The sequence below is a fragment of the Staurois parvus genome, unplaced genomic scaffold (genome assembly GCF_062004578.1).
Source record: "Staurois parvus isolate SC_StPar_1 unplaced genomic scaffold, SC_StPar_1.0 ptg000409l, whole genome shotgun sequence".
NCBI classification, from domain to species: domain Eukaryota; kingdom Metazoa; phylum Chordata; class Amphibia; order Anura; family Ranidae; genus Staurois; species Staurois parvus.
The window spans coordinates 3,642,033-3,667,630 of record NW_028318205.1 but is presented as its reverse complement, the minus strand read 5'-3'; the positions used below and the strand labels follow the sequence as shown (position 1 = coordinate 3,667,630).

Below are 25,598 nucleotides of genomic sequence, written 5' to 3'. Positions count from 1 at the left end.
TTTGATCATAAGGAAGTCCATTGCTCAGGGAACAGGTAATATATGGTAGTAGGGGTTTGGAGATTTTGAATAACGTCCCTGAAAGCACAAGAGAAGCCATAGATATTTTAGTGACCAATGTTGAAGAGGGATGTTGAAGGTTATTGTGTTTATGTGCTTATCAACACTTTTTTATTTTGTTGGTTTAATTTAGGTATTTTGCTAAGCTCGTGGTCACCTCCTTTATTTGCTAGGCAACTGACCCCAAACAAACCTATTAGCACAACTGACCTAAAGCCTGGAAAACATTTGTTTGTTTTTCTGATAAAGGGGTTCTCAACTTAAAATGAAAAAAGAGCCCTGCTTTAAATCTTATGTGCTGTATATAAAAAAAACAGAGAGAGAAGCCAGGTTTCTGAAAATCATGATTGTAGAAACTAGGTCATACCATGACGAGCATGTGAGTTTGTAAGGGAGGGGGAGCAAAGTTCCTTCATTTTTTTGCTAAATATATTGGCAATATATTATTCAATGAAAACATACATATTTTTAAAGTGTTTGTAGCCATATTTTATATATTTATTAGGGCAACAAATCTTGGTCACATTAAAGATTAAAGATGTAACATTGTTTTACCATTTTCCCCAGTAGCTATGCTTTATTTTGTTTTTGTTTTGTTTGCTAGTATTGCAACAAAAAACAAACTCGGGTTTTGAAAGATTTAGTTTGAGTAAGTGGTGTGACATCCAGCTACTTAATAATGTGAGAGGAGACTAAAGGGCCTTGGGAGACCCCTACAGAAAGAGGAACTGGGGAGAAGGAGACAGAGCTGTAGGTAACACTGTAGGAGTGCTCTGATAGATAGGAGGAGAACAACGAAGATGCAAAATCTTGGAGGCCAAGAGGGTGGAGTTTATTGAATATGAACAGGTGGTTAACAGTATCAAAAGCCACAGAAAGGTCTAGTAGTAAGAGTATAGAGTAGTGGCTGTTGGTTTTAGCAGTTAGTAAATAGTAAGTTTTATTAGGGCAGTTTCTGCGGAGTGCTGCAAGCAAAAGCCAGACTGTAGGGGGTCAATAAAGTTGTTTTCAGTGATGTAGGAGCTCAGATAATTGCTAAGGCTTCCTATACATGAGCCTACCCTGACCGCCGGCCGCAGTAAAAGGGTTTTGCCATTTTCGGCCTGAACTTGATTCTTTCGCGCTCAGGAGAGGGAGGTTTAACCTCACCTAAAACTCTGCTAAAAGCCTATGTGTACATGGACACATAGGCTTTTATTAGTGGTGCACCAAAATGAAAATTCTGGTGCTGAAACCGAAAATTCAGGATGCACTTGGCCAAAAAACCGAAACCGAAATGGACGGTTTTTAAAAATATTTTTTGAAAAAAATATACTTTAATGGTTAAAAAAAAACACAATGTATTCCCCATTTTTTTGTAAAATTTGAAAGATGATGTTAAGACGCGTAAATAGATACCCAACATGTCATGCTTTAAAATTGCGCACACTCGTGGAATGGCGTCATACTACGGTACTTAAAAATCTCCATGAGTGACTCTTTAAACATTTCTACAAGTTACAGGGGAGGTCTAGTGCTAGAATTATTGCTCTTGCTCATTCGTGGCGATACCTCACATGTGTGCTTTGAATAATGTTTACATATGTGGGCGTGGCCTACGTATGTGTTCACCGCTATGTGCAAGCCTGGGGGGACGGGGGCACTTTAAACTTTTTTTTATTTATTTAATTTTTGTTTTTTGTTTTTTTACATTGTCCCTTTTAATAAAAAAAATGTAATCACTTTTATTCCTATCACAAGGAATGCATGCATCCCTTATGATAGAAATAATTAGTGACAGGTCCTCTTTATGGAGAGATATGTGGTCAATAAGTCCCCACATCTCTCCACTACAACGTAAAGCTTTAGATCAAAAAAAGCATTGATCTAGTGCTTTAAAAAAAAAAAAAGGCCTTGTTTACAAGGCACCAATACCCGAAGTGTCATCGCTCTGGTCCTCCAAGGGCAAAGAGATGAGTGGAGGCCATCTTTTCTTCACTTATCTCTATGCCCAGCGTTGGGATCGTTCGGTGGTTTGTCAGGCAAGGCTGAGAACTACAGATTGGCGGCAAGAGAGGGGCAGTAGCGGTGAGGGGGCGGGGTTATTTTCGGCACCTGTATCAGTGCTTATTTTCATATCAGCCAATGGCCAATAGGGGTGTTTTCGGCCGAAACGTTTCGGCCACTGAAATTTCGGTGCACCCCTAGCTTTTATGGAGTTGAGTTTAGGATCTGCTCATGTTCATGAAGCCTAAGTGTTCTGAATGGGAGCAAGGATGTCTTAAGTTGTTCAGGCAGGTGGGGTCCAGTGAAGACTTCTAAAGTATGAGGGTGTTCTGTGCATACTTTGGAGGAGAGGGAAAGGTGCCAGCAGAGGTCATTAGTGCATAATGTCCCAGTGTCAGTTAATATGTCATGGTGATAACTTGACACATTCCTGATTGTTGTCACATTCCATGATAGTTTGTAAGAGTCCAGTATGACCCCTATCAGCATGCACCCGTGTGGGCAGCTAGCTGTGAAATGTGCATCTTAGGTTAATGTTCCATCTCCATGGAGACCAATGCCTGGGAATCTTAATCTCTAGATTAGTGGACCTCTAATGATTATGCTGTACAATTGCCAGGAATGGTAAAGTCCATGTGCACTCATAGAGTAATATTTCCACAACTAACAGCTGGAACAAAAGTTAAAAACAAATATAATCCATCCTTTCCTTTCCCCTCCTATTTTTTTTCTTTTTTTTCCCCTTCTCTCCCTCTTGCTCCCTTCTTCCTCTTTTTTTTTTTTGCTCTTTCTTGTTCGTTTCATGAGCAGCACAGTGGCTAAATTGCTACCACTTCTGCCTGGCAGCACTAGGGTCATTGGTTCAAATCCCAGCCACGGCACCACCTGCCTGGAGTTTGTATGTTCTTCCTATGCCTGCGTGGGTTTCCTCTGGGTACTCCGGTTTTCTCTCACACAAGATGTGCTGGTAGGTTAATTGGATCCTGTCTAAGTTGGCCTTAGTATAGGTATGTATGAATGTGAGTTAGGTAACTTAGATTGTACGCTCCTTGAGGGATAGGGACTGATGTGAATGTACAATATATATGTAAAGTTCTGCATAAATTGACAACGCTAAATAAGTACCTGTAATAAATAATAAATAATCACTGGCCCTGTGAAGAGACATAGAAACCATAATAGGAAGCTGCACACCACTGATCCACTAGCCATAAAAACATATTTTCCCAGCACTTTTGAGGACCATGAATGTATGATATGTATATGTAAAGCATTGCATCAATTTACGGCGCTATATAAGTACCTGTAATAAATAAATAATTTATTTACTTGTATAATTTTGAAAAAACATCTTTTTTGGTGTGCACAGATCCAGGCTGATGTGGATACATATGGCTACTGCATACTTTCATTTTCTCGCAGTAAGATTCTTTTTGCGCTTTGAATTTTACTCACCTATTGGATCCTTAGGGGCCTTTCCCAACTCAATATGCCTGCTTATATGGCCTTATTTTGCTTGGTAGAAGACACCAGCATATTAGGTCTTTTTGATTCATGCATTTTTTATATGCTCATGGATACCTCTTGATGTATTTGTCAGATACTGTTGTTTACTGCGTTGCACTCACCTGGAATGCACATTTTATAACTGCATGCTGTTAATTTGACATTGTTATTTGGTGCATGCCATTAAATGAAAAAAAAAATGTATTTGACCAATGACCGGTTCATGTGCAAAGCGGACAACTTTCTTCTAAATGGTAACACTGTATACACTGAAAGGGAGACTTTACTTTTACAAAGAGAAATACAGTACGTACAGTAGGCTATCTTTGCCAACATTTCCTTCTACAAATACCAGTTGCTTTGCTGTCATGCTGCTTATGTAACATCAGCATTCCTCCTAGTGCCAGAAACTATGAAACAGGGACTTCTCTCAGGGCAAAAAAGTAGAAGTAATTGTTGAATACCTACCTTCTGGTTAAAGAAGGCTCTACTGTGCTTTGTGGAGACCTTTTTGGTTCCTTTTAGCTCACCTCATCATTACCCCTCTGTTTATATTTATGGAATACCAATGCAGGAGTCAAAACTTCAGTCTCCTTAACCATGTATAGTATCAAATGTTTGGATTTATATGGTACATTTACCAGGCATCCACTGATGCTAAATTCATTTTCTACTGTTTTATTTTTCCAGGTTTTCTAAATGTTTTTTCTTTCTTATGTTTAGATCCATGTTATAGACTTTGATGACGAGAATAACATTATCAATAAGAATGTTCTACTGCACCATGCAGGGGAAATCTGGCAAATCAGCGCTAGTCCAGCAGACAGGAATGTGCTTGCAACCTGCTACAGTAACAGTAAGTCAGCCTCATTTACCTAAAATTAAACTACAGAATGATAACTGCACAAGTTCAGCAGTTCAGCTGTGTTTTGTGGAATCTTTATAAAAAAAAAAACACATTTGTATTCCTGAAATCCTCAACAGAAATGTATAAGTGAAAATTCATTGTATTTCACAGCTTGTACTTCACAATGGGATATTCTAGGGTTGAAACTAGGAGCAAAGATTCTCTATCTGCAGTGGTCAGGAGGAGCTAAAGCGGTAGTAAACTCCGGATTTTGATTTTTACCTACAGGTAAGCTTACAATAAAGCTTACCTGTAGGTTTAATGAATATTTCCTAAACGTGCACCGTTTAAGAGATATATGCGCTTGGTTGGCAGCCGGTGACATCACTAGCGCATGCGCTCTGAAGGAACGTTATGCCCTTGCTCTTCCTTAAGATTTCTGCGCCATGCCCGTGACTCCTGCATGCATGGACTGGAATGACATCATTACGGCTTAGCCATTCAAGTGGTCGCTTCCAGCAAACCCGGAAGGAAAACCGTGAGAAGATGGAAGCCTCTTCAGCGCTGATATCGTGCTGCTGGAGAGCTTTGTTTGAAGGTAAGTCTTTCATAATGTGCTAGTATGCGATGCATATGAGCACATTATACCTTTTACCTTGCAGAGATATTTTTTTTTTACTACCGCAACCACACAAACATTTTTTTTTTTAATTTTATTTTTTTTTACTCTATGTCTTTACAATATATTGCATAAAGAGTAACAAGAACAAAAAAGTTGTACATTTTCATAAAATTTCAAACATAAAGCAGAATATTTTTGGCGTGCACGGTAACAGATGCATAGATACTGTATATTCAGCAATCAGTATAGGCTCAGTGAAAAAAAGAATAGAACCAGAAAAACAATGTAGACATAAGAAAGTAAATGGGGGAAAAGAAGAGAGAACAAGAATACAGGTCACGTCATTTACATTGCTCATTTATATCATTTTGGTATAAACTAAAAACGGAGCAAGGTTCCTCAAGTTAGCAAAAGCTCTTCCTGTACTAGCAGTATGTGTGTATACCGGGGTCAGCAACTCTTAGATCGCAGTTTGGGCTTGCTGACCCACCATTCCAGGGCATCAAACAGTGCAATGCAGAGGGACTACCTGTAAAGATGGAGCTGTAGTATTGAGCAAGTGCTGCATAAGCCGATGCCTCCTCTGTAGTGCTGGCTCTTGTTCCATGCAAAGTGATACCAACTGCACTCCACCTTTTATCCCAGCTAGCAGTCTCCAGAGTGGTGTCAGCAGCAGGAATGAATAGATCTTCAGGTCAGTGTGAAGCAATACACTGGACATAATAGTATAGGGCTGCTTTCACACTGGTGCACTGCGGTTTACCCACACTGCGGGTGCAGTGCAGTGTACCTGCAGCTTTCCTGCAGGTGCACAACAGTGCATTTGCAGCTTTCCTGGGTTAGCTGCGCTTAACCATAGACTTTAATTATATCCTGCAAGTTTGGTGCACTTTCTGAAAGCTCACCAAAATTCCTGAATGCACCACACCTGCAGGATATAATAGAAGTCTATGGCAAAGCGCAGCTAACCCAGAAAGAGTTGCAGGTACCTTTTACAGGTATTTGGCTTTTTTTTCCCTCAGCTTGTAAAAGCTCCCCTCTGTTAGTCTAGGTGTCTATGCACACATAGGTGATTACAGGCATAATAGAAGAGGCGTATTCACAGGCTGGAAAAAAAAATGTCAAAAGCGCATTTAGAAGAAGAGCTTTTGAGCAGAAAAAACATTTGACTTGCCTAAACGCATGTAAATGCATCTAAATTGGAGATCAGCACCCATAGATCGCAATCTACCAGATGTTTGTGGCCAGCTGACTGGTAGATCGTAGTCTTGGCTTGCTGACCCGCCATCCCAGAGGATCAAACAGAGTGCAATGCAGAGGGACTACTTGTAAAGTTGGAGCTGTTGTAGGGAGCGAGAGCCACATAAGGGGGGGGGGCTGATGATAGTAGAACCCTATAGTTAAGTTGTGCTTTTACCACTCCTGACTCAACCACACCCCCTTTAGCTGCAGTGGCCAGGGGTGTACACATGTCACAGCCACAGCAGAAGTTATACACACTTTCATGCTTGGTAAATTAATCACCTGCTAAACATGACCCATTCAAGTGAATGAGGTCGCTTTGCAAGTGCCCTGCAACCTTGTGCAGTACAGCAAACAAGGGGTTAAAGCAGGTAATGTTGTGTTGCTTTCTCACCACCTGCTTTAACCCCTTGGACCCCACAGAAGCTTGCAGAGTGGCCCCAGTTACTTAAATGTGTCGAGATTGGCAGCTGGTAGCACCCACCAAAAGCAACGGGGGTTTAATTCCTGCTGCAGCATGTGTACACCTTTGGCTGCCAAATGCAACTAAGGGCTCATTCACAAGTACAGCAACTGCTCCTCTGAAAAGTGATCCGAGTGTGTTTCACAGGTGGTGAGGAGGGTTAAATCAGGTGTGAGGAGGCAATACTGTGCCCTGTTATCTTTGACTTCTCTCCTGTTGTTCCAGTAGATATCCACCTCTTTAAGGTTGCCTACCCCTGGTGTAGGCTGTCCAACTCAAGGTCCAAGTTTTCTTTGAGAGATCTAATTTTATTAGAGTGTTTATTGCAGTCCTTGCTTTATTGTTTCGAGGCATCCTGGAGTTCAAATTTACTCAGGGCACCTGCAGTCTTGGATTGTAAGGTGTTTGCGTAGAGATCCTCCCCTAAATTTTTTTTCTTTAGCGTTGGCAAAAGGACTTAGTACAGAGCCTTGTGGTACATCACTAGTGACTGGTCTCTGTTCATTCTTCTGTCTTTAACACCCCGGTCACATCAAGCCCGATTTTGAAATTGTGCGACTTACAGTGAAGTCACACAATTTCAAAGTCGGGCCGATTTCAAGTGCGATTTGCAAGACATCTGACACAGATGTCTATGCAAATCGCACAAAAGGTAGTGCATGTACTACTTTAGATTTGACTGCTGTAATTGTGGACAATAGGGTGCGACTTAGCATATGAATTGTAAGTCGCCTGGCATGCAAATCACAGCCGATGTGAACCGGGGCTTAGCCAACTACGTGTCCACTGAACAGACCAAAGGTCCCAGTTTGTACAACTTTTTCATCATTGTATGGAAATCTATAAAATGCTTCGCTGAAATCAGGATAGGCTTTGTCCACAGCACCATCGCGGTCCAAAACATTTGCAATATAGTCAAAAATTCAGTCAGGTTAGTCTGACATGATTTGCATTCAGGAAATCCATGCTGCTTTGGATCCAGCAAGATGTGTGTATCAGTGATTCTTTTTAGGAGTTATTCCGTTAATTGAACAGAAGTACTGCTACAGGGTGGCACGGTTGCGCAAAATCACACACACACATATATATATATATATATATATATATGTATATATATATATATATATATATGATTTGCATTTATGGGTAGAGGGCACCTGCACCACCATTGGCGGCTATGGATTTCAGTCTCTGAGTACCGCCTGGAGATTCCCCCGCTGGCACCTGGCGATCGCCCAGTAACACTGACAGGGGAGAGACCTGGGTGTAAACAAAACAGGTCTCTCTCCTGCCAGCAATAACTTTCACGTAAACCAATTAATTTACACATATTGGGATTTTTCTTTAGCGAAGACATGTAGCAGAATACATTTTGGCCTAAATTTCTGACATTTTTTTTTTTATTGGATATGTTTTATAGCAAAAAGTCAAAAATATTGTTTGTTTGTTTGTTTTTTTAAATTGTCAGTCTTTTTTTGTTTATAACGCAAAAAAATAAAAAACAGGTGATTAAACACCAAAGAAAGAAAGCTCTGTTTGTGGGGAAAAAGGACATAAATTTTGTTTATGTACAGTGTTGCATAACCGCGCAATTGTCAGTTAAAGTAATGCAGCGCTGAATCGTAAAAAATGGCCTGGTCAGGAAGGGGGTAAATCCTCTGGCGGCCAAGTGGTTAACTACTGCAGATTTTAAACTGGCTGGCCCGTAGTTGCCAGCTTCTCTGCCAGCTTCTCTATTCCTACCTTTCTTGTGGTTAGGTAAAATATTATCTTTCTTCCAGTCATAGGGAACGTTTCTCATTTAAAAGAGTGGTTGAAAAGATCAGTTAATGGTCCAACAACTATACCCACAACAGTAAAATCAGTCTGTATGTGTAGTAAAGCATGCCTGTTATACTCACTGTGGAACCTAAGTTGTTAATCCTCTTCATTGTGTAAAAAGACTGGTTGATCCTGTCTTCTCTGATCCTACCCTTTTACTGTCACCAATCCATCTGCTGATAGTACAGAGCTCTAAGAGTCACTCTGCACATGCTCAGTTTAGTGTGTATTGCTAGAGAGCTTTTTTTCTTTTGGAGGGTTCATTTGATCAGCACAGGGGCCAATAAGCACTGTCCAGACAGAGGGTCAGGGGTTATGCAGCCTCATAGGACAGTCAGAGCAGAATGAAAACTCCTCTTACAAGCTTTAACCAGTGCTTGGCCAGCCACTGATAGAAGTCACAAGTCTTCTATATACTGATGATGAGAAAAGGTATTTAGCAGTTTATAATTTGTAAAAAAAATTGCATTTCCATGCTCTGTGTACTGTGGGAGACCAGATATAGTTATAGTATTTACTAACACTTTAACTCGCTGTCCTGATAGAAAGGAAAATATCCCAATAGGGGTAGAGACCAGCAATAAGAACCGATATGGATTCTATCCTGTACCCATTCTGTCCAAGCCAAAAAAAAGTTTTGGCTGGAATTGGCCTTTAACAAAAAAATTCTTCCATTTTAAAAAATCAAAAAATGTATACTTTTTAAAATTGTACACCCCTTTGGAAAAATATCAATCTAACAAAGGAACCATACAGTCTTCAGCATGTTTATAGTCTTTGATGGGTAATACCTTTGCAGGCTGACGTACCCACTCCCACAAGAGCTTGTTTAGTTGTAAGTACATTTTTCGAACCAGTGGGCTACACTGTATAGATGTGACTCTTTTTGGTTGATTTACTAAAACCTAGAGAGTGCAAAATCTGGTGCAGCTGTTCATGGTAGCCAGTCAGCTTCTAACTTCAGCTTGTTCAATTAAACTTTGATGAAAAAACAGAAGCTGATTGGTGTCTATGCATTTTGCATGCTCCGGTGTTTTTAAACCAACCCCTATGTATCATCAAGGGCGAGTCTCTGAAACACTGAAATAAAGTCTGGCTTTTTACGGTGTCTACCCGAAGATAACAGAGGAAAGGAGATCACTAGGGGTTAGTCCATTTTAAGTGGACATTTTTTCCAGGTTACTGGGCTTCTTAGCCAATCCATAAAGTCAGTTAGATAAACAAAAATGTATACCAGTATATGAACACCAATACGCTCTGGAGTTAGTAAGGCTAATGGCTCAGTCTACAAGCAGACAATTTTTGTTAGTAATGTTGAGCCATATTACGACTGGCCTCATGATTGGTAGTTTCTGATCATTCTGCCTGCTATCCATAGCAAAACAATGAACTACTTCTTTTCTTGTTTCTAGTTCATGATTGGAATGTTTAATTGCTGAGGGCAACACAGACAGTTCTGTCACACATTTCCGGTTGTGACTGCCCGTGTGTTGACAAGGGCAGTGTCCAGCTTGAATTATCGTCAGTGTGTTCTGTACAAGGCTGACAGTGATTTAACACACTGTTGAAATCTATATCGAACACTTTAGGTGTCCCTGAGAATCTTTGTCTCTTCTGTGCCCTGATATTCTATATTAACATTTTTTGCTACGACACTCCCTCCCCCCCTCTACAACATTCTCGCATTGCTTTGCTTTATTATGCAGGTGCAATTTCCAATATATGAAAATCTGCTTTAGATGTTAATGGTTTTGTATATATTTCCCTCCAATAAGGTTATACTTGAGCACACAAGCCTAGCCATGGAATAATGACTAGGAAAGTCTGGCACTGTAGAGAAGAAGCGAGATGGCCCCACTGAAGTGCTGGAGAAGTTTTGTGACAGATGAGGTCAATTTTACCAACAGCCTGAAAGAATATTTCACCTCAGTATTCATGAGGCAGGCTGGATTTAATATCCCACTGACTAGGATAAATTATTCAGTTGAGGAAGGTGAAATGCCAAAAGGACTGTAGATCATTCCAGAACAGAGTAGTTAGGAAATTAGAACAATGAAAACTAGACAATGCCTCAAACCAGCCGAATAGAAATGTGTCTCCTTTTTTCATGGATGTTCCTTCATGCAATTAGGGCTCATTCAGCCTAAGCTCACTGTTTATTTCAAATGATATTTCACCCAAAACTTTCACAGAGTAGGTGAGCAGATTTTCCTTCCAGGGAACCATGATCCATGATCACCAGTGAAGACCCAGCAAGGTATAGAACTCTGCGTCATTCCACCCACAACAAAACAAAAACAGAGCGAACTAGCTGATTGTCCTCATCTGACACACACAGATGCTTATATGTATGATACAACACAAGTAAGATATTGGATCACCCTGCATTAAAACCCAACTCCAGCCAAAACATTTTTATTTGTTTTTAATAGCACCTCTGTGCTATTAAAAACAAATAAAAATGTTTTGGCTGGAGTTGGGTTTTAATGCAGGGTGATCCAATATCTTACTTGTGCCTCTGTCTGGTTTTATTGCTGGCTATGCCTTCACTGGCAAGATTCGAGCAAAATTCCAGCCACAAATAACAAGATAAAATGCATAAAGCCCATTCAAAGATTCAATGACAAGTTTTGCAGCAATATTCAACTTCAATCCAAAGATTTCTCCTGCAGTACTTTTTTGCTGCTAGATGTCGTCATCATTTAAAGTTGAACTCTTGGAATTATTTGTATTCCTTGCTTGGTGCAATGTAACTATGCATATCTCATACCTGATGAGCCGCTGGGGAATCTCAAAATCACTGTAGCAATTGGCACCACGATGGTGATAGCAGTGATCTTCCAAGCCCTTCTCAGTGTCTGTTTAACCACTTGTTGCCCAAGGAGATCCATGTACATACTTCACTTTGAGTGGTTATAACGGGGCCATGGCTGCGTCATTATTGAATAAAGTAAAAGTGATCCACGCATCTAATTAACTGCTGGATCGCTTTTACAGATGGCGGGGAGGGGGGTGTCAACCTCAAACCCCCCAACCCCCCCCCGGCACCTTCCACCGCCTTCCTGCCCGGGCTCTCCAGTCCCACTTGGGAGCTTGGGACTTAAACCAGCGGTTATGCTGGCTGACCATAGAGATGACAGAAGACCGGAACATCCCATATCATCTTTATGCAATGACTTCCTGTTTCGGCCTGAGGTAAACAGATAGTTACCGGTGGGGGAAAGCGGTGATGCTTTGGAAGGCAGAGGAAGGATGTTGGACCCCAGATCTCTCCATAAAAAGGACTTGCCGCTAGTGGCATAGCATGAGTTGTCAGCACCCAGGGCAAGGCAAGTAGTTTGTTCCCCCTTAACCAGTGGCCTATTAGCACTATCTGAGTCCAGTTTGTGGTTAAAACAGCCAGTCATTCGAACAGCCAGTCAGTGGGAAGTGTGCGGTGAGGACAGCCAGTCAGTGGGCAGTGTGCGGTGAGGACAGCCAGTCAGTGGGCAGTGTGCGGTGAGGACAGCCAGTCAGTGAGCAGTGTGCGGTGAGGAGAACCAGTCAGTGGGCAGTATGCGGTGAGGACGGCCAGTGCGTGGGCAGTGTGCAGCGAGGACAGCCAGTCAGTGGGCAGTGTGCGGCGAGGACAGCCAGTCAGTGGGCAGTGTGCGGCGAGGACAGCCAGTCAGTGGGCAGTGTGCGGTGAGGACAGCCAGTCAGTGGGCAGTGTGCGGTGAGGACAGCCAGTCAGTGGGCAGTGTGCGGTGAGGACAGCCAGTCAGTGGGCAGTGTGCGGTGAGGACAGCCAGTCAGTGGGCAGTGTGCGGTGAGGACAGCCAGTCAGTGGGAAGTGTGCGGTGAGGACAGCCAGTCAGTGGGAAGTGTGCGGTGAGGACAGCCCGTCAGTGGGCAGTGTGCGGTGAGGACAGCCCGTCAGTGGGCAGTGTGCGGTGAGGACAGCCAGTCAGTGGGCAGTGTGCGGTGAGGACAGCCAGTCAGTGGGCAGTGTGCGGTGAGGACAGCCAGTCAGTGGGAAGTGTGCGGTGAGGACAGCCCGTCAGTGGGCAGTGTGCGGTGAGGACAGCCAGTCAGTGGGCAGTGTGCGGTGAGGACAGCCAGTCAGTGGGCAGTGTGCGGTGAGGACAGCCAGTCAGTGGGCAGTGTGCGGTGAGGACAGCCAGTCAGTGGGCAGTGTGCGGTGAGGACAGCCAGTCAGTGGGCAGTGTGCGGTGAGGACAGCCAGTCAGTGGGCAGTGTGCGGTGAGGACAGCCAGTCAGTGGGCAGTGTGCGGTGAGGACAGCCAGTCAGTAGGCAGTAAGGACAGCCAGTGCTAGTGAGCAGTGCACACAGTAATTGTAATGGTTGAAGCAGCACATTTGGAACATGGAGGGAACTCCTGTAGTAATGAAGGTAGACCTCTTCCCCTTAGCCACTTACCACATGGCTAGAAGTAGAAGACTTCAGGGCTACCATCTCTGCTCCGCCTCCTTCCCATTTTCAGCTGCTCATTCAGCCAGAGTGAGTGTGTAGGAAGGAGAGTTTGCTCACGTGCAAAGGTAAATGCATACATAGGTTGTGCACGCATATGTAAAGGGTGTTCGCACCACCCATGTGAAATATCCCCACAAATGTTATAGTGAGAGCAATAATTCTAGCTCCAGACCTCCTGTGTAACTCTGAACTGGTAAAAATAAAAGGCTTTTAAAGCATTGCTTAATAGAGATTTTTAAGTATCGTAGTTTGTCGCCATTCCATGAGAGTGCGCAGTTTTAAAGCATGACATGTTAAATTATTGATTTACACTATTGGGTATTATATTGTGTTTTTGTGCATTAAAATTCACTAAAGTGTATTTTCTCCAAAACAGTTGCTTTTTGAAAAAACACTGTGCAAATACTGTGTGATATAAAAAATGCAGCACCCATCATTTTATTCTGTAGGGCCTCTGCTTAAAACATATATAATATTTGGGGGTTCCTACTTATGTTTATGTGGGAAGTGTTAGAATAGGCTTGGGAAGCAAGTGGTAAATGGTTTCCCCTCTGCACACTGATCACAGTATGCTCACTCATAGAACTCATGCTGCCATTCATAGAACATCTTGTTTTTTTGGTTTTTGTTTTGTTTTGTTTTTCCAGTGAAAACAAGGCATTTGCTGATCCTATGAATGTCATAAGTGCAGAGCAATTGACCCCTGTGGTCTGTGGTGAGTGTTCAGAGCGGAAACCGCATGCACCAAACTCGGGCAGGACTCGATTGTGGTTATTACTGTAGTAGTGCCATCTGCTACAGTGATATCCAGCTTCCTCTGCGGTCTATCAGGTATGAGAAGTGCATACCTACATTACGCCAAGTTGGACCAATGTATGTATGCAGTACAAATTATTCCTGGATTTCAGCTTTAATCCACTGCCTCTGAGCCCAGGGAATCTTTTCTCTTCCTATCAGCATGCTTCCTGTGAGCACATGAACTTATTTGCTCTTTATGCTGCTTCCTTCGTTCACACTCGAGCACTGCTGTACAAGTATTTCAGGTGACGTATATCAGGTCAAACTCCGGTACGTCCAGTGCTTACATAATTTAATGATGTGTTTATGATTACAGAACTACATTAATTTCTCTCTTGTATATTTGCTTAAAGTTCATCTTTAAAGCGATAATAAATGCAGAAAAAAAAATCCAGGCCAGCTAAAAGGTAATTTCATAAAGTGCTAGTATGGCATCACATACTAGCACATTATGAAATACTTGCCTTAAAACGAAACCCTCCAGCGACGTGCTGTCACCACTGACAGGGCTTCCATCTTTACCCAGTCTTCATTCCAGGTTTGCAGGCTCTGGACTTTAGAATGGCCGAGCCACAATGACGTCCACTTCCATGCATGCACACGGGAGTCATGGCCATGGCAGAGAGCTGTGAAAGGACAGCATGAGTATACTGTCCCTTCAGAGCACATACATTGGTGATGTCACCGGCTGCAGAGACAGTGAATATCTCCTAAAGGGCGCACGTCCTTGTACCTGCAGGTAATCTTTATTATAAACTTACCTGTAGGTACAAGTGTCCCAGCGGTGTCTACTACTGCTTTAACCTTCACGACCTGTTTAGATGATGTGGAGCCAAAAAGTGGTGGGAAATCTCCCTCGTGGGGGTAAACCATGATGTGACTGAAAGATATGACCTGGCAGTACCAACGAGGTTTGACAATGTTGGCAGCACGATTGAACCTTAACCCGAACTGGTGGGCACCTTGTGTAAAGGTGGGCAATCTATGCCAATGAACACAGCATAGACATTAATCCAGCACATTAGTAAGCAAAATCCTTTAGCCTTTTAGCTTATATAACGTATTCCTGGTAATTTTTTATGTCAGGTGAGGGCCACTTTAAAAACCTTATTATGTCAAATACTCCTAAAATGCTTAGCAGCCGAAGACCGGGTTTGGTAAGTCTGCGAGTTGATAGGGAAGAAGGACAAATCTTGACAGGGATCAGAATTGTGAAACATTCAGAAATGTACAAGTTAGAATTTCTGAAGAGGAGATCACGACTGACATATCCACTGGAGATCTTTGAACATATTGTCAAGCCGATAGACAAAGGAGAACCCATGGACATAATTTAAGTGGATTTCTGAAAAGCATTTGATATAATGAGCAGCACAAAGAGTTCATCTACAAAGTCAATAGCTGGAATGGAGAAAATTTGGCTTGAGTACAAAGACTATCTGAAGCGTAAAAGGGGTGGCAATGCACAGTAAAGGGTTTTGTACATTTTTCTATACTATTTTTTCCACTTTTATGATGCCTACCCACTGTGCAGAGGTATCTAGAGGTAACCAGCTATAGGCGCAGCTTTAAGTGATATGGATGATCTTGGCGACTGATATTTAGAAACTCTGGCTGGTCTGGGTTTTGAACCTCTTAATGCTGAAATGTGAATATATTTTAACCTTATCTTTCCCAGAATATATTTTAACCTCATGTTTCCCAGAATATATATTTTAACCTTCTAAATTTCCTGAGCACCATTTTAAATACCATTTAAAGGAAACTGAGAAGTGTGTTGGTGTTCTTTTGTTTGTTTTTTTGGTTTAAGAGTAGTTGTAGGGGTAGATTATTAGTTCTGTGGAAAATAACATACTTTTGTTCTCTGTTTTAATGTAATAAACGCAAGTGAAAAATGTTTGGAAAATATCATGCAAATTAACATATTGCCCAATACATGGGCATGTCATAGGACTCCTTCCTATGCCATGTTCATACTCATTATATATCATACAGAAAGGTATCATGGTAAATGTACACACTGCTGATTTATCTGCAGCGATTATTCTGTTATTGAAAAATATACTACATTAAAAAATATCTTCACTTAATATCAATCTGTGTTACCAATATATGTATCAAAAATCTGAACTCAAATCAATCTCTGTGTATAAAGGCAAATCTAAGACTGATCATACGTATGTGGAGTGAATAGGCAAGGAGCATGGACATCTCTTATTGACTTATGGATATTATATTTGAATATACTGCCATCTATTCCTGCTCCGGATTTGTCAGAGATTGATGTGTTAATGTTCTGCCAATAATTTGAACTACGTTCTTTTAGCAGAATGCTGTGGATTGGGGAGTTTGGTCATAAATAGGACCTTTCTATATATCACTACAAAAGATTATTCGACAAATAATGTCGTCTGGCACAGCACTTATAGCTGAATGTGAACCATTATAGGATCAATTTGAACCTAAATGCTCATGGACTGAAGGACACATGTACAACATATAGTATTTCTCTTAGTTATTAGGTTCATTAAGGTATATTGTATCCAATTAATATAATTTGTGAAGAATTACTAAAAATAAAAGTCTTAATACTAGGAGTGATGAGAGAAAAATATAGAATAAAACTCAAGTCAGTCTAGCTAACTCCAGAAATAAGTTACCTGGCTTCACTTGCACTTGGCATTGCCTTGGAGTAAACAGTGGATGTTGTGCTAAAAAGTAGATCTACATTGGCAGAGCTTTATCCCCCTTTGATTACCACCAGTCATGTGACCTGAACTTTTGGGCCTGCAGGTCCTTGATCAATTGACTGCACCCTGGGAATCCCTGAACATTTTGAAAAATATCTGCATTTTTTATTAAATCAAGGTTTGAATCAAGTAGGAAATGGTTAAAAGCGCCTTAAAAAAAAAAATGTTTTTTTACGCTTTGTGTGCCATTGGAGGGAACCAGTATCCCATTGGAAGATTTTAGTTGTATTCCTTTGGGTGACATTTTGGATTTTCCTTCACTTTTCAGTCCTTGTAATGGCAGTCACCAGAACAAATAGATGGGTGAATTTCTATAGCAGGGACATAGAAAAACGTAAATCTGATGGGTTATACTGTATATCTCTTTCCTATAGCATCAAAACTAAAAGAAAAGTTTTATTTTTAGATGTGGTTGTGAGATTTTGAAGGTGCGGACGCTTGTGCCTTTGATCCAACATTTTCTTATATTTGCTTTAAAGAACGATATTGGCAGCATAGTCCCAAGGTTAAAAGCAAGGGGCTCATATTTATCTGGACAATTACTTTGTTGGAAATATAAATCTATGTATTGCAGTTTGATGTATATTGCATAACTATATATGATTGATTAATGTTTTTTGATACAATTGTAGACTGTATTACGGATAGCCTTTCTCTTCCCCTGAGGAAGCCCAGCTTGGGCGAAACATTTTGGGAGGTATCATCTGTGCACCGCAGGAAACAGTCAAGCGTGTTGTGGTTGTCCAGTTCATTGTAACTATTGGTATTTAATATAAATTTGTTGATATCAAGAAATTGTAAAAAAAATATTTTAAAAGATTATTTTAATTATTATTATGCACCTTCAAACTCCCACAACCTACTCTCTTTTTTTGTACAATTCTTATAGGGATGTGGTGCAATATGTTGATTGTCAACCACTCTTCATCTTTCCTATTTTTTAATTTTAGATGCACTTTAGTGAGCCATGAGTATAGCATCCAACAATGCACAGTGCTGGTGTCTTAGTAAGATATTGCAAGGTACACGCTTTGCGTTGTGGGATGTGGTTGATCATGCTTGACTTTCTGAAGAATTTGTACTTCCTGGAGCTCCTAAGGTGTACTGGAGGTGTTATAAAGTTAGCAAGATGGAACAACAAGCATTGGCTGCCATACACAGCTCAAGTTTCAACCAAATAATGCTCAATTGGCTGAAATTAAATCCGTGGGTGACACTCTCTGCACCACCTGCTTGTTGATTTAAACCAGGACATTTGCCACACCACTGCTAAGAGGTCCAGAGGGTACAATCCAAAAAGTAGCCAACATATTTTGGGGGTCCAAGTGCTCGCTTCATTAGGCTTTTTCCAGTGTGAATTACCAGCCTTATCTGCAGCTTGTTGGCACATGTTGGCTACTTTTTGGACCTGTTAGCAGTGGTGTGGCGCTTCAATTACTATTCTCGTTACATTACACTACAAGCCAAGGAGACTGTGGAGATCTTCTGGGGAGTAGAAGCTGCCTGCCCAGGAACCAGATAATTTACACCAACATTAAAACTAGGGATGCACCTAAATTTCGTCCACCGAAACATAGCCAAAAATAGCCCTATCAGCATGCTGCCAATAGGGAAAATTTAGCCGATACAGGAGACTGTGTGTATTACAGATGTGAGGGGGCGGCGGCAGAGAAAGACAGGAGAGGAGCAGTGTATACAGTGACTGGCTGTCACTATGGGGTTTATTTACTAAAGCAGGAGAGTCCAAAATCAGACTCCCTTCTGCATAGAAACCAATCAGCTTCTAACCTCAGCTTGTTCAATGAAGCTTTGGCAATGAAACCTGGAAGCTGATTGGTTTCTATGCAGAAGGGAGTCTGATTTTGGACTCTCCAGCTTTAGTAAATAAACCCCTATATGTCAGTGCCGGTTTTTAAATGTAATTACCGGCTTTTTTTTTTCTTCGCTATAGCTCAGAGAATTAGCTGTCACTTTCCCCCCAGCTAAAAGAAACAAAGTTTCCTTTTAGTTTATTGAGTTAAAAGAAACCATGTTTCCATTTAGTTTCTTTCCCAAGATAAAAGAAACAAAGTTTCCTATAGCTCCGGGGAAAGTGACAGCTAATTCTGTGAGCTATAGTGAAGAAAAAAAAAAGCCGGGAATTGCATTTAAAAATCGGCACTGACATATAGTGGCAGCCAGTGAGGGAGCCTCACTGTATACACTGTTCCTCACTGTATACACTGCTCCTCTCCTGCCCCCTCTTTGCACACATTGCCCCACACCCCTTCACCCCTACAAAGAGGACCTGTCACTTATATGCTATCACATAGGGGACTATTGGTCCCCTATGTGATAGCAATAAAAGTTAAAAAAAAAATAAAATAAAAATATACATGAAAGTAGAAAACCGTACTATAAAAAAAAAATTGGAGCCTTCCTACCCCCACATACGCAGACATTTTGGTTTAGGTTTGGTTTTTCGGCCACATGCATTCTGAATTTTTGTTATCGGTTTCGGCACCAGAATTTTCATTCGCTAATTAAAACCTTATGATAGTAATACCAGTAAGATAACCGTATGGGTCCAGCACTATCTTTCCACTTTCCTCAACTGTTCCAAAGAGATACAGGCATTGATCAGGTATTCTCATGGGAGGTTTGCCCATTTGAGATGTTCATCCTGGATGGAAGAATCTGTTAGCTTTCTTTCCTTCAGCCTGCAGCACTATTGGTTTAGGGTTTTTTCTCCAATAGCCTGTCTTTGGTTTAATTTGCTTCTACGTTTTTTTAATCTCTGACGTTGTCCCAAGTAGTCGTGTGGATGGGCACAAATTAGGAACTGCCCAGCACTTTTCTTTCTTCTTCAGCCAGTCCCGACAACCCCACTGTGAATCTGCTATGAAATTTCATTAGTGTGCACAGAATGAGTGTACCATAAAGTTCTATACATAGTACAATGGTGACAGTATCACAGTGAATATTGTTACTGAGCTTCTTGTTAAATAATTGTTGGCTTTTTGAAGCACTTTTGATGACTTTGGCAACTGCCATCTAGAGACAAAACTAGAGATCGAAAATCTGAATATATTTTAGGGAACCCTTGCAATTTCGTCTTCAAATCGGGCAGTGTATAATTATGTTACAGAATTAGATTTGTTCTGAGGAAAAACAGTGTCAGGACTTCATTCAAAAACTGTTCACCAATTAACGGGAATCCAGATTGCCCGGATCATAGAGATGGCATCTCCTGTTGAGAAGCAGAAATTAATTGTAGTTGGAGACTAGAATATTTTAATACGACTTGGTTTTCAATGCTGTCATGTGGGGTTAATACGTATAGGTTCAGTGTTTTGCTCTTGTTACAGCTTGATTGAACATAACTCATTAAAGGTTCACACACTTTAAGATTTAATCAAAGAATTACTATTCTCACTCTGAAGTCTGTTAATGCCTCTCAGCAATCCTCTCAAACACATACCTTAACTCTGCATGTTGCCCGAGAATCCTGTCTGTAATTTATTTATTTTTTTTACTGTGGACGCAGCTATATACTGTGCAAGTTACTATATTTATTAAAATATTTACCCTTTTACAGCCTTGTTCATAACGGCAGGGACGTACATGCGTTTATAGGACATTTTTAAAATTCATGTGAATGCATGTAATGATTTTAAAAGGTATAATTTGCACTGTGTGTTTTACCTATGTTTAGATGCATTCTGTTTAATAGCATTTAGAAAAAATAGAATTCGGTGCATCCAGGGGCAGATGTACTCTGAATGCATCTAAACATAAATACAAGTACATTTAAATGCAGGAGAAAGTAATCTTGGAAGTATAAAGGATGTTTTACTTCTTGGGTCTATTCCCTTGCTTTGTAATAAAACAAGCACAGGCGGGGTCTTTTACACAAGAGTTAAAAACACAGTGAACAGATGTGTACAATGCCTAGCTTGTATGCATTTGTATCCAGCAGTATGCACATCTATTGGTTTTATGTTGCTATGCGTTCAGCAATTTAAAAAGAAAAATTGAACATGGCTGGGCCCAGGGGCCGTAAATTTAATTCTTATTTATGCTGTACTGATATAAACTTTGGAATATCATTTTCATGCAGAGAGCAGACAGAGTTTGTGCACCTTGTTGGATGCTGCCGCTGTTCACATGTTGGCCTTGAATGATCCTACAGCTGTGTATATCCAGAATAACCCTCAGCCCATTTGGAATGACTGAAGGCCCGGGTCATTCTTGGCATGGGCTGCTTGAATGACTCATTCAGGGCCAACATGTCAACATCCGTAGTGTGTAATTGGTGGTGCATGCTACACATTGTTGATATGGACATGAGCAATAGAGTGCATTAACTCTTGTACGTATGCAGGGCCGTGGGTAAGGGAGTACCACCAGTTCTCCTGTTTGGGGCCCAGGCAGCTGGGTGAACTGGATGTGGGCAGGGAGGGTGATCGGTGTGGTGGGAGGGGGGTCATTACTGGAACCAATCCCCTGTATGACTCTCTGCAGCAGCTGAAACTTCTTCTCCTCTCACTCCCACTGGCTTTCAGCTGCTGCAGAGAGAGCCATAAAGAGGATCGGTTCCAATGATTGCCCCCGCCGTACACATCACCCTCCCTGTGCACCATATGTGTTCCCCTGCTGCCAAGGCCCCCCTGTGTGCCCCCACCCCCACAGTGCTGCCTGCTTCCCTCCACTCCTTTCAGCAGCTGCAAGCACACAATAAGATCTTTCAGGATGGAGAGTGAGGGAAAGGTCCGGTTTTTATTTACATTTACCAGCCTCTCCCTTTCCCGAATGAACACAATGAGTGATCGGTACCAATCACTCACTGTGTACATTCATAACTGAAGCATAGTACACTGCTTTTTTTTGGAGGGAAAGGCCCTGCCGGGTTGGCTGTGTGGGGCCCCATGGTTTCTAAAAGCAGCCCTGTACGTATGTGAACATAACATAGTACATAGTGTTACACACAAACAGCATACGGACAACTTTAAACACAGGCCCTGGAATTCCTAAAGACTGGGGCAGGCAGATTTGTGAAAGTGTCTCTCGTGCAATCTAAAAGTGAAGAATGTGCCAAATGTATGTACCTGTCTAGAACTTGTACTTGAATGTGGCTCATGATAGAAAGCACAGCATGTATGGAGAAAGTAAACATATTTAAGTAACAACAAATAAAATATTTATATGTAATAAACTATTTCCTGTAGTATATTACTGCTTTTTATACATTCTGGTTCACAGTCCTACAGACCTCCCTCCTCCAAACATGCTTTGAAGTTCCCCACTTTTTGCACTTTATTATATCTTTATTATATCTCAATAACATAATACTATGTTCATTTTAAGGTTATCCAAGGTTGATTAGAGGCGACTAGGGTTGAGACATCTGGGTATCTGGGTCTCTACTACTTTCTAAGCTTGAAACATTATCCAAGTATTAATCCAGTTTTAGAGTTGCTCACTTAGTGCATCTAAGTGTGCCTGAGTCTTGGTTGATCCTTTGTTAATTGAAGCATCAAAGAGATTTTGTGAGATTTTCAAGCAGAAAACAAGCCCACCTAATCTCTGTAGGATTTAGCTTGGGAAGATTTCCTGTACTGGGCTGGATTTTCTTCCTGTGTCGCTGGACTGAATGCAAGTCTAAGCAGTGTACTGGTTCATCCATGATTGCCAGGGTACTGTTGCCTGCTTTGGAAATACATCATTATCGTATTAGGCCTCACCACATTTTTACAGCGGTAAATTGCTGAAGATAGAACTATGCAGATTCAATAATAGAATGTTAGTCTCATGCAAAATATTGAAAAATTGCTTTAAATTGTTTTTTGTGTTTTTTTTTTTTTTTAGCGGAGCTTGAGTCAGCAGCTATAAAAATTGTAGCTGCTGGCTTTTAAAAAACAGCCAGTCCAAGGATCCTCCAGAGGTGTTTTCACACCGTCTGGGTTCACCAGCCATCCTCTCTCACCAGTGCTAGCATCTTAAGTGTGGGCACCCAGCTGTGACAGCTTGCGGCTTTACAGCCGGGTGCCCACTGTGTGCTCTTGAGTAGTGCTGCACATTGTGAATGGTCCTGTATTCTTCTGGGACTTGTCATGTGTTCCAGAAAACTACGTGGAGGGAGGGGCTTTACAGCCGGGTGCCCACTGCGTGAGCTTGAGTAGTGCTGCACATTGTGAATGGTCCTGTATGCTTCTGGGACTTGTCACGTGTCACAGAAGACAACGTGGAGGGAGGGGGCTTTACAGCCGGGTGCCCACTGCGTGAGCTTGAGTAGTGCTGCACATTGTGAATGGTCCTGTATGCTTCTGGGACTTGTCACGTGTCACAGAAGACAACGTGGAGGGAGGGGGCTTTACAGCCGGGTGCCCACTGCGTGAGCTTGAGTAGTGCTGCACATTGTGAATGGTCCTGTATTGTTCTGGGACTTGTCACGTGTCTCAGAAGACTACGTAGAGGGGGGGGGGGGGCAATTTCCACTTCTGATCACCTAGGCCAGGGCTGTCAAACTGGCGGCCCTCCTGCTGTTGCGAAACTACAAGTTCCATTATGCCTCTGCATTTTAGAGTCATGCTTATAACTGTCAGTCTTGCAATGCCTCATGGGACTTGTAGTTTGGCAAGAGCTGGAGGGCCGCCAGTTTGACACCCATGACCTAGGCCAGGGGTAGGCAACCTGCGGCTCTCTAGCTGTTGTGGAACTACATTTCCCATGAGACATTGCAAAACTGACAGTTACAGTTATGACTTGCAGAGGCATGATGGAACTTGTAGTCCTGCAACAGCTGGAGAGCCGCAGGTTGCCTACCCCTGACCTAGGCTGTGGGAGCGGGTACCTGTCAAGCAACTTATAGAGGGACTGCAGCAGGCATTCTAACAATGGGGGGAACTGACTTGGTGTCACTGACATCAATTTGTACAGTGATCAGTGCTAAAAAAAAAAAGCACTGACACTGTACTAATGCCACTGCGCAGGAAGGGGTTAACATCTGGGGCGATCAAAGCGTAAACTTTGTGCTGTGTGCTGTTTTACACTGTGGTTTGTCTGTGTGCTTCACTGTAATCACACTGCAGGCACGCCCCCTACCCGGAAATGCAAAATCACGTATATATGCGTGATTTTACGCATCCGTGCTGCCCTGTTAGCAGTATTTCTGCTATAGGGTGGTCGGGTATCGGTTAATCTTTATCTGGAATTCCACTTTAACAGTGAACAGTCAATCTGTTAGCTTCGAGAAGGGAGGGGAAAGATGATGAAGGGGATGGGGAGTGCCATCCTATGCTACTGGGTTGTGTGTTTCTATTAATACATGCAGTGTAGAGAGAAACCACTTTAGTCCCAAGGGTGACTCAATAGGATGCTGCTGGCTCCTGCTGTCTTAGTGCTGTTTCCCTGAACTTCCAGTTTTCACAGGATATAATGAACAGTGTACAGTCAGTCTGTTATCTTGGAGAAGGGGAGTTCCTTGCCATCCTAGGCTACTGGGTTGTGTGTTTCTGTTGATGCACACAGTGTTGGAAGAAACAACTCTAGTTCCTATATATATGCAAGGGTGGCTCCATATGGTGCCGCAAGAGGGGAGTGTCACTGAAAAAGAAAACATGGGGCAGTGGTCTTGGCACCATCGTAAACTGGAACATAGCAAGGATTAAAAGATGAAAAAGCTGCATACTAAGTAAGTTATTTTCACTTTTAAGGTTTATTGTCACTTTAAATGTATGTGCAGAAACCTTTAGGGACTTGCTATAAAAAAGGTGGTGAAAAGTAATTGTGCTGGTTTTATGGCGGAACTCCAGCCAAAAGTACAAATTAATACATGAGTATTCCATTAAAATTCCATTCTTCTGAGCCCATGCCTTCTTGGACCCGCCTACAGCCTTTGATTGGATAGCAGGGGAGAAAATACATTTAATAGGTTTTAATTAATAAGGAGCTGCATTACTTTGTGTCTTTTATATCTGACCTCAGCTTTAATACCAGGTTCACTTTATGCATGACATCCTAAGAACACTAAAGATTTCATCATCACAAGTACAACATTTACTTTTACTCCATTATATTCATTTCTTATGTCAGGATGTCTTTTCATGAGCATTCACTATGACATTTACTGAACTGTGAATTTTTCAGGATTTGAATTTTGTCTCACAATTATGTGTGTCTTTTTATTTGGCTTAGATATTCTCTATATAGGGAAAGAACTAAATGTTTTTTGGTGTTACACAGAGCAACCATCGGATTTCAACCATCAGTGTACTAAGCAACCTATTGATTATTTTTTATGTGCACTGTGATAATTGTGCGCACAGATATGGACAATGACAACCATAATTTGGATCATACTCTGAAAATGTCATTTTCACTCCAAATCAGTCCCCCTCCCTTTTTTTTGAATGGTGTGTGTGTATGCTGGGGTCAAAAGTGCATCAGGTACAGCTGGATACACTTCATGGTTGTAAAACCAATTAGCTGGTTCCATGATGTCTGTCAGACCCTTGCCTTGGGCTGGTCGTAAAGCTATAAACCAGTTAGTCACTGGACATGAAAGCATTCCAGAGGGGCAGTAAAACATACATCCCACTTGAAACCACTTTTTCATACAATTTCATAAATCCCGGCAGGAACAAGGTACAATAAAACAAAGCATATATTCAGTATATATATATATATATATATATATATATATACCACCTGCAAAATATAATAGAACTCTATGACAAAACACTGCTAACTCGCAGGAAAGCTGCAGGAGCACTGCGCTGTGCACCCACAGTACAGATAAATCACAGCACACCAGTGTGAAAGTAGCCTTATAGGGGACTCAGGACTGTAATGGCTTGTTTTTATCCGCTGTTTGGGGGTCAGTAAACCTCCATGCTTGAGACGTGTTCTTAGCACATCCCTCCCGACCATTGGCGTAGCTTCAGGGGTTGCAATAGTGAAGCAATGTTTGGCCTTTCTGTCACATGCTGTTTTAGACTTGGACAGGAGGGGTGGCAGGGGCAGCATAAACAGGAACTGATCTTCTTCAT

The 25,598-nt window shown here is 41.7% G+C and overlaps 1 protein-coding gene across 2 annotated transcripts in view; it reads left to right on the top strand.

The window, feature by feature from the left end:
• The window catches only part of EIPR1 (EARP complex and GARP complex interacting protein 1), a 306,520-nt gene that overhangs the window by 78,352 nt on the left and 202,570 nt on the right, over nt 1-25,598 (top strand). For both annotated transcript variants that reach the window (XM_089686732.1, XM_089686733.1), the window contains exon 3: nt 4,276-4,408. In XM_089686732.1, coding sequence (XP_089542858.1) covers nt 4,276-4,408 — 133 coding nt within the window. The remainder of the gene's footprint in view (nt 1-4,275; nt 4,409-25,598) is intronic.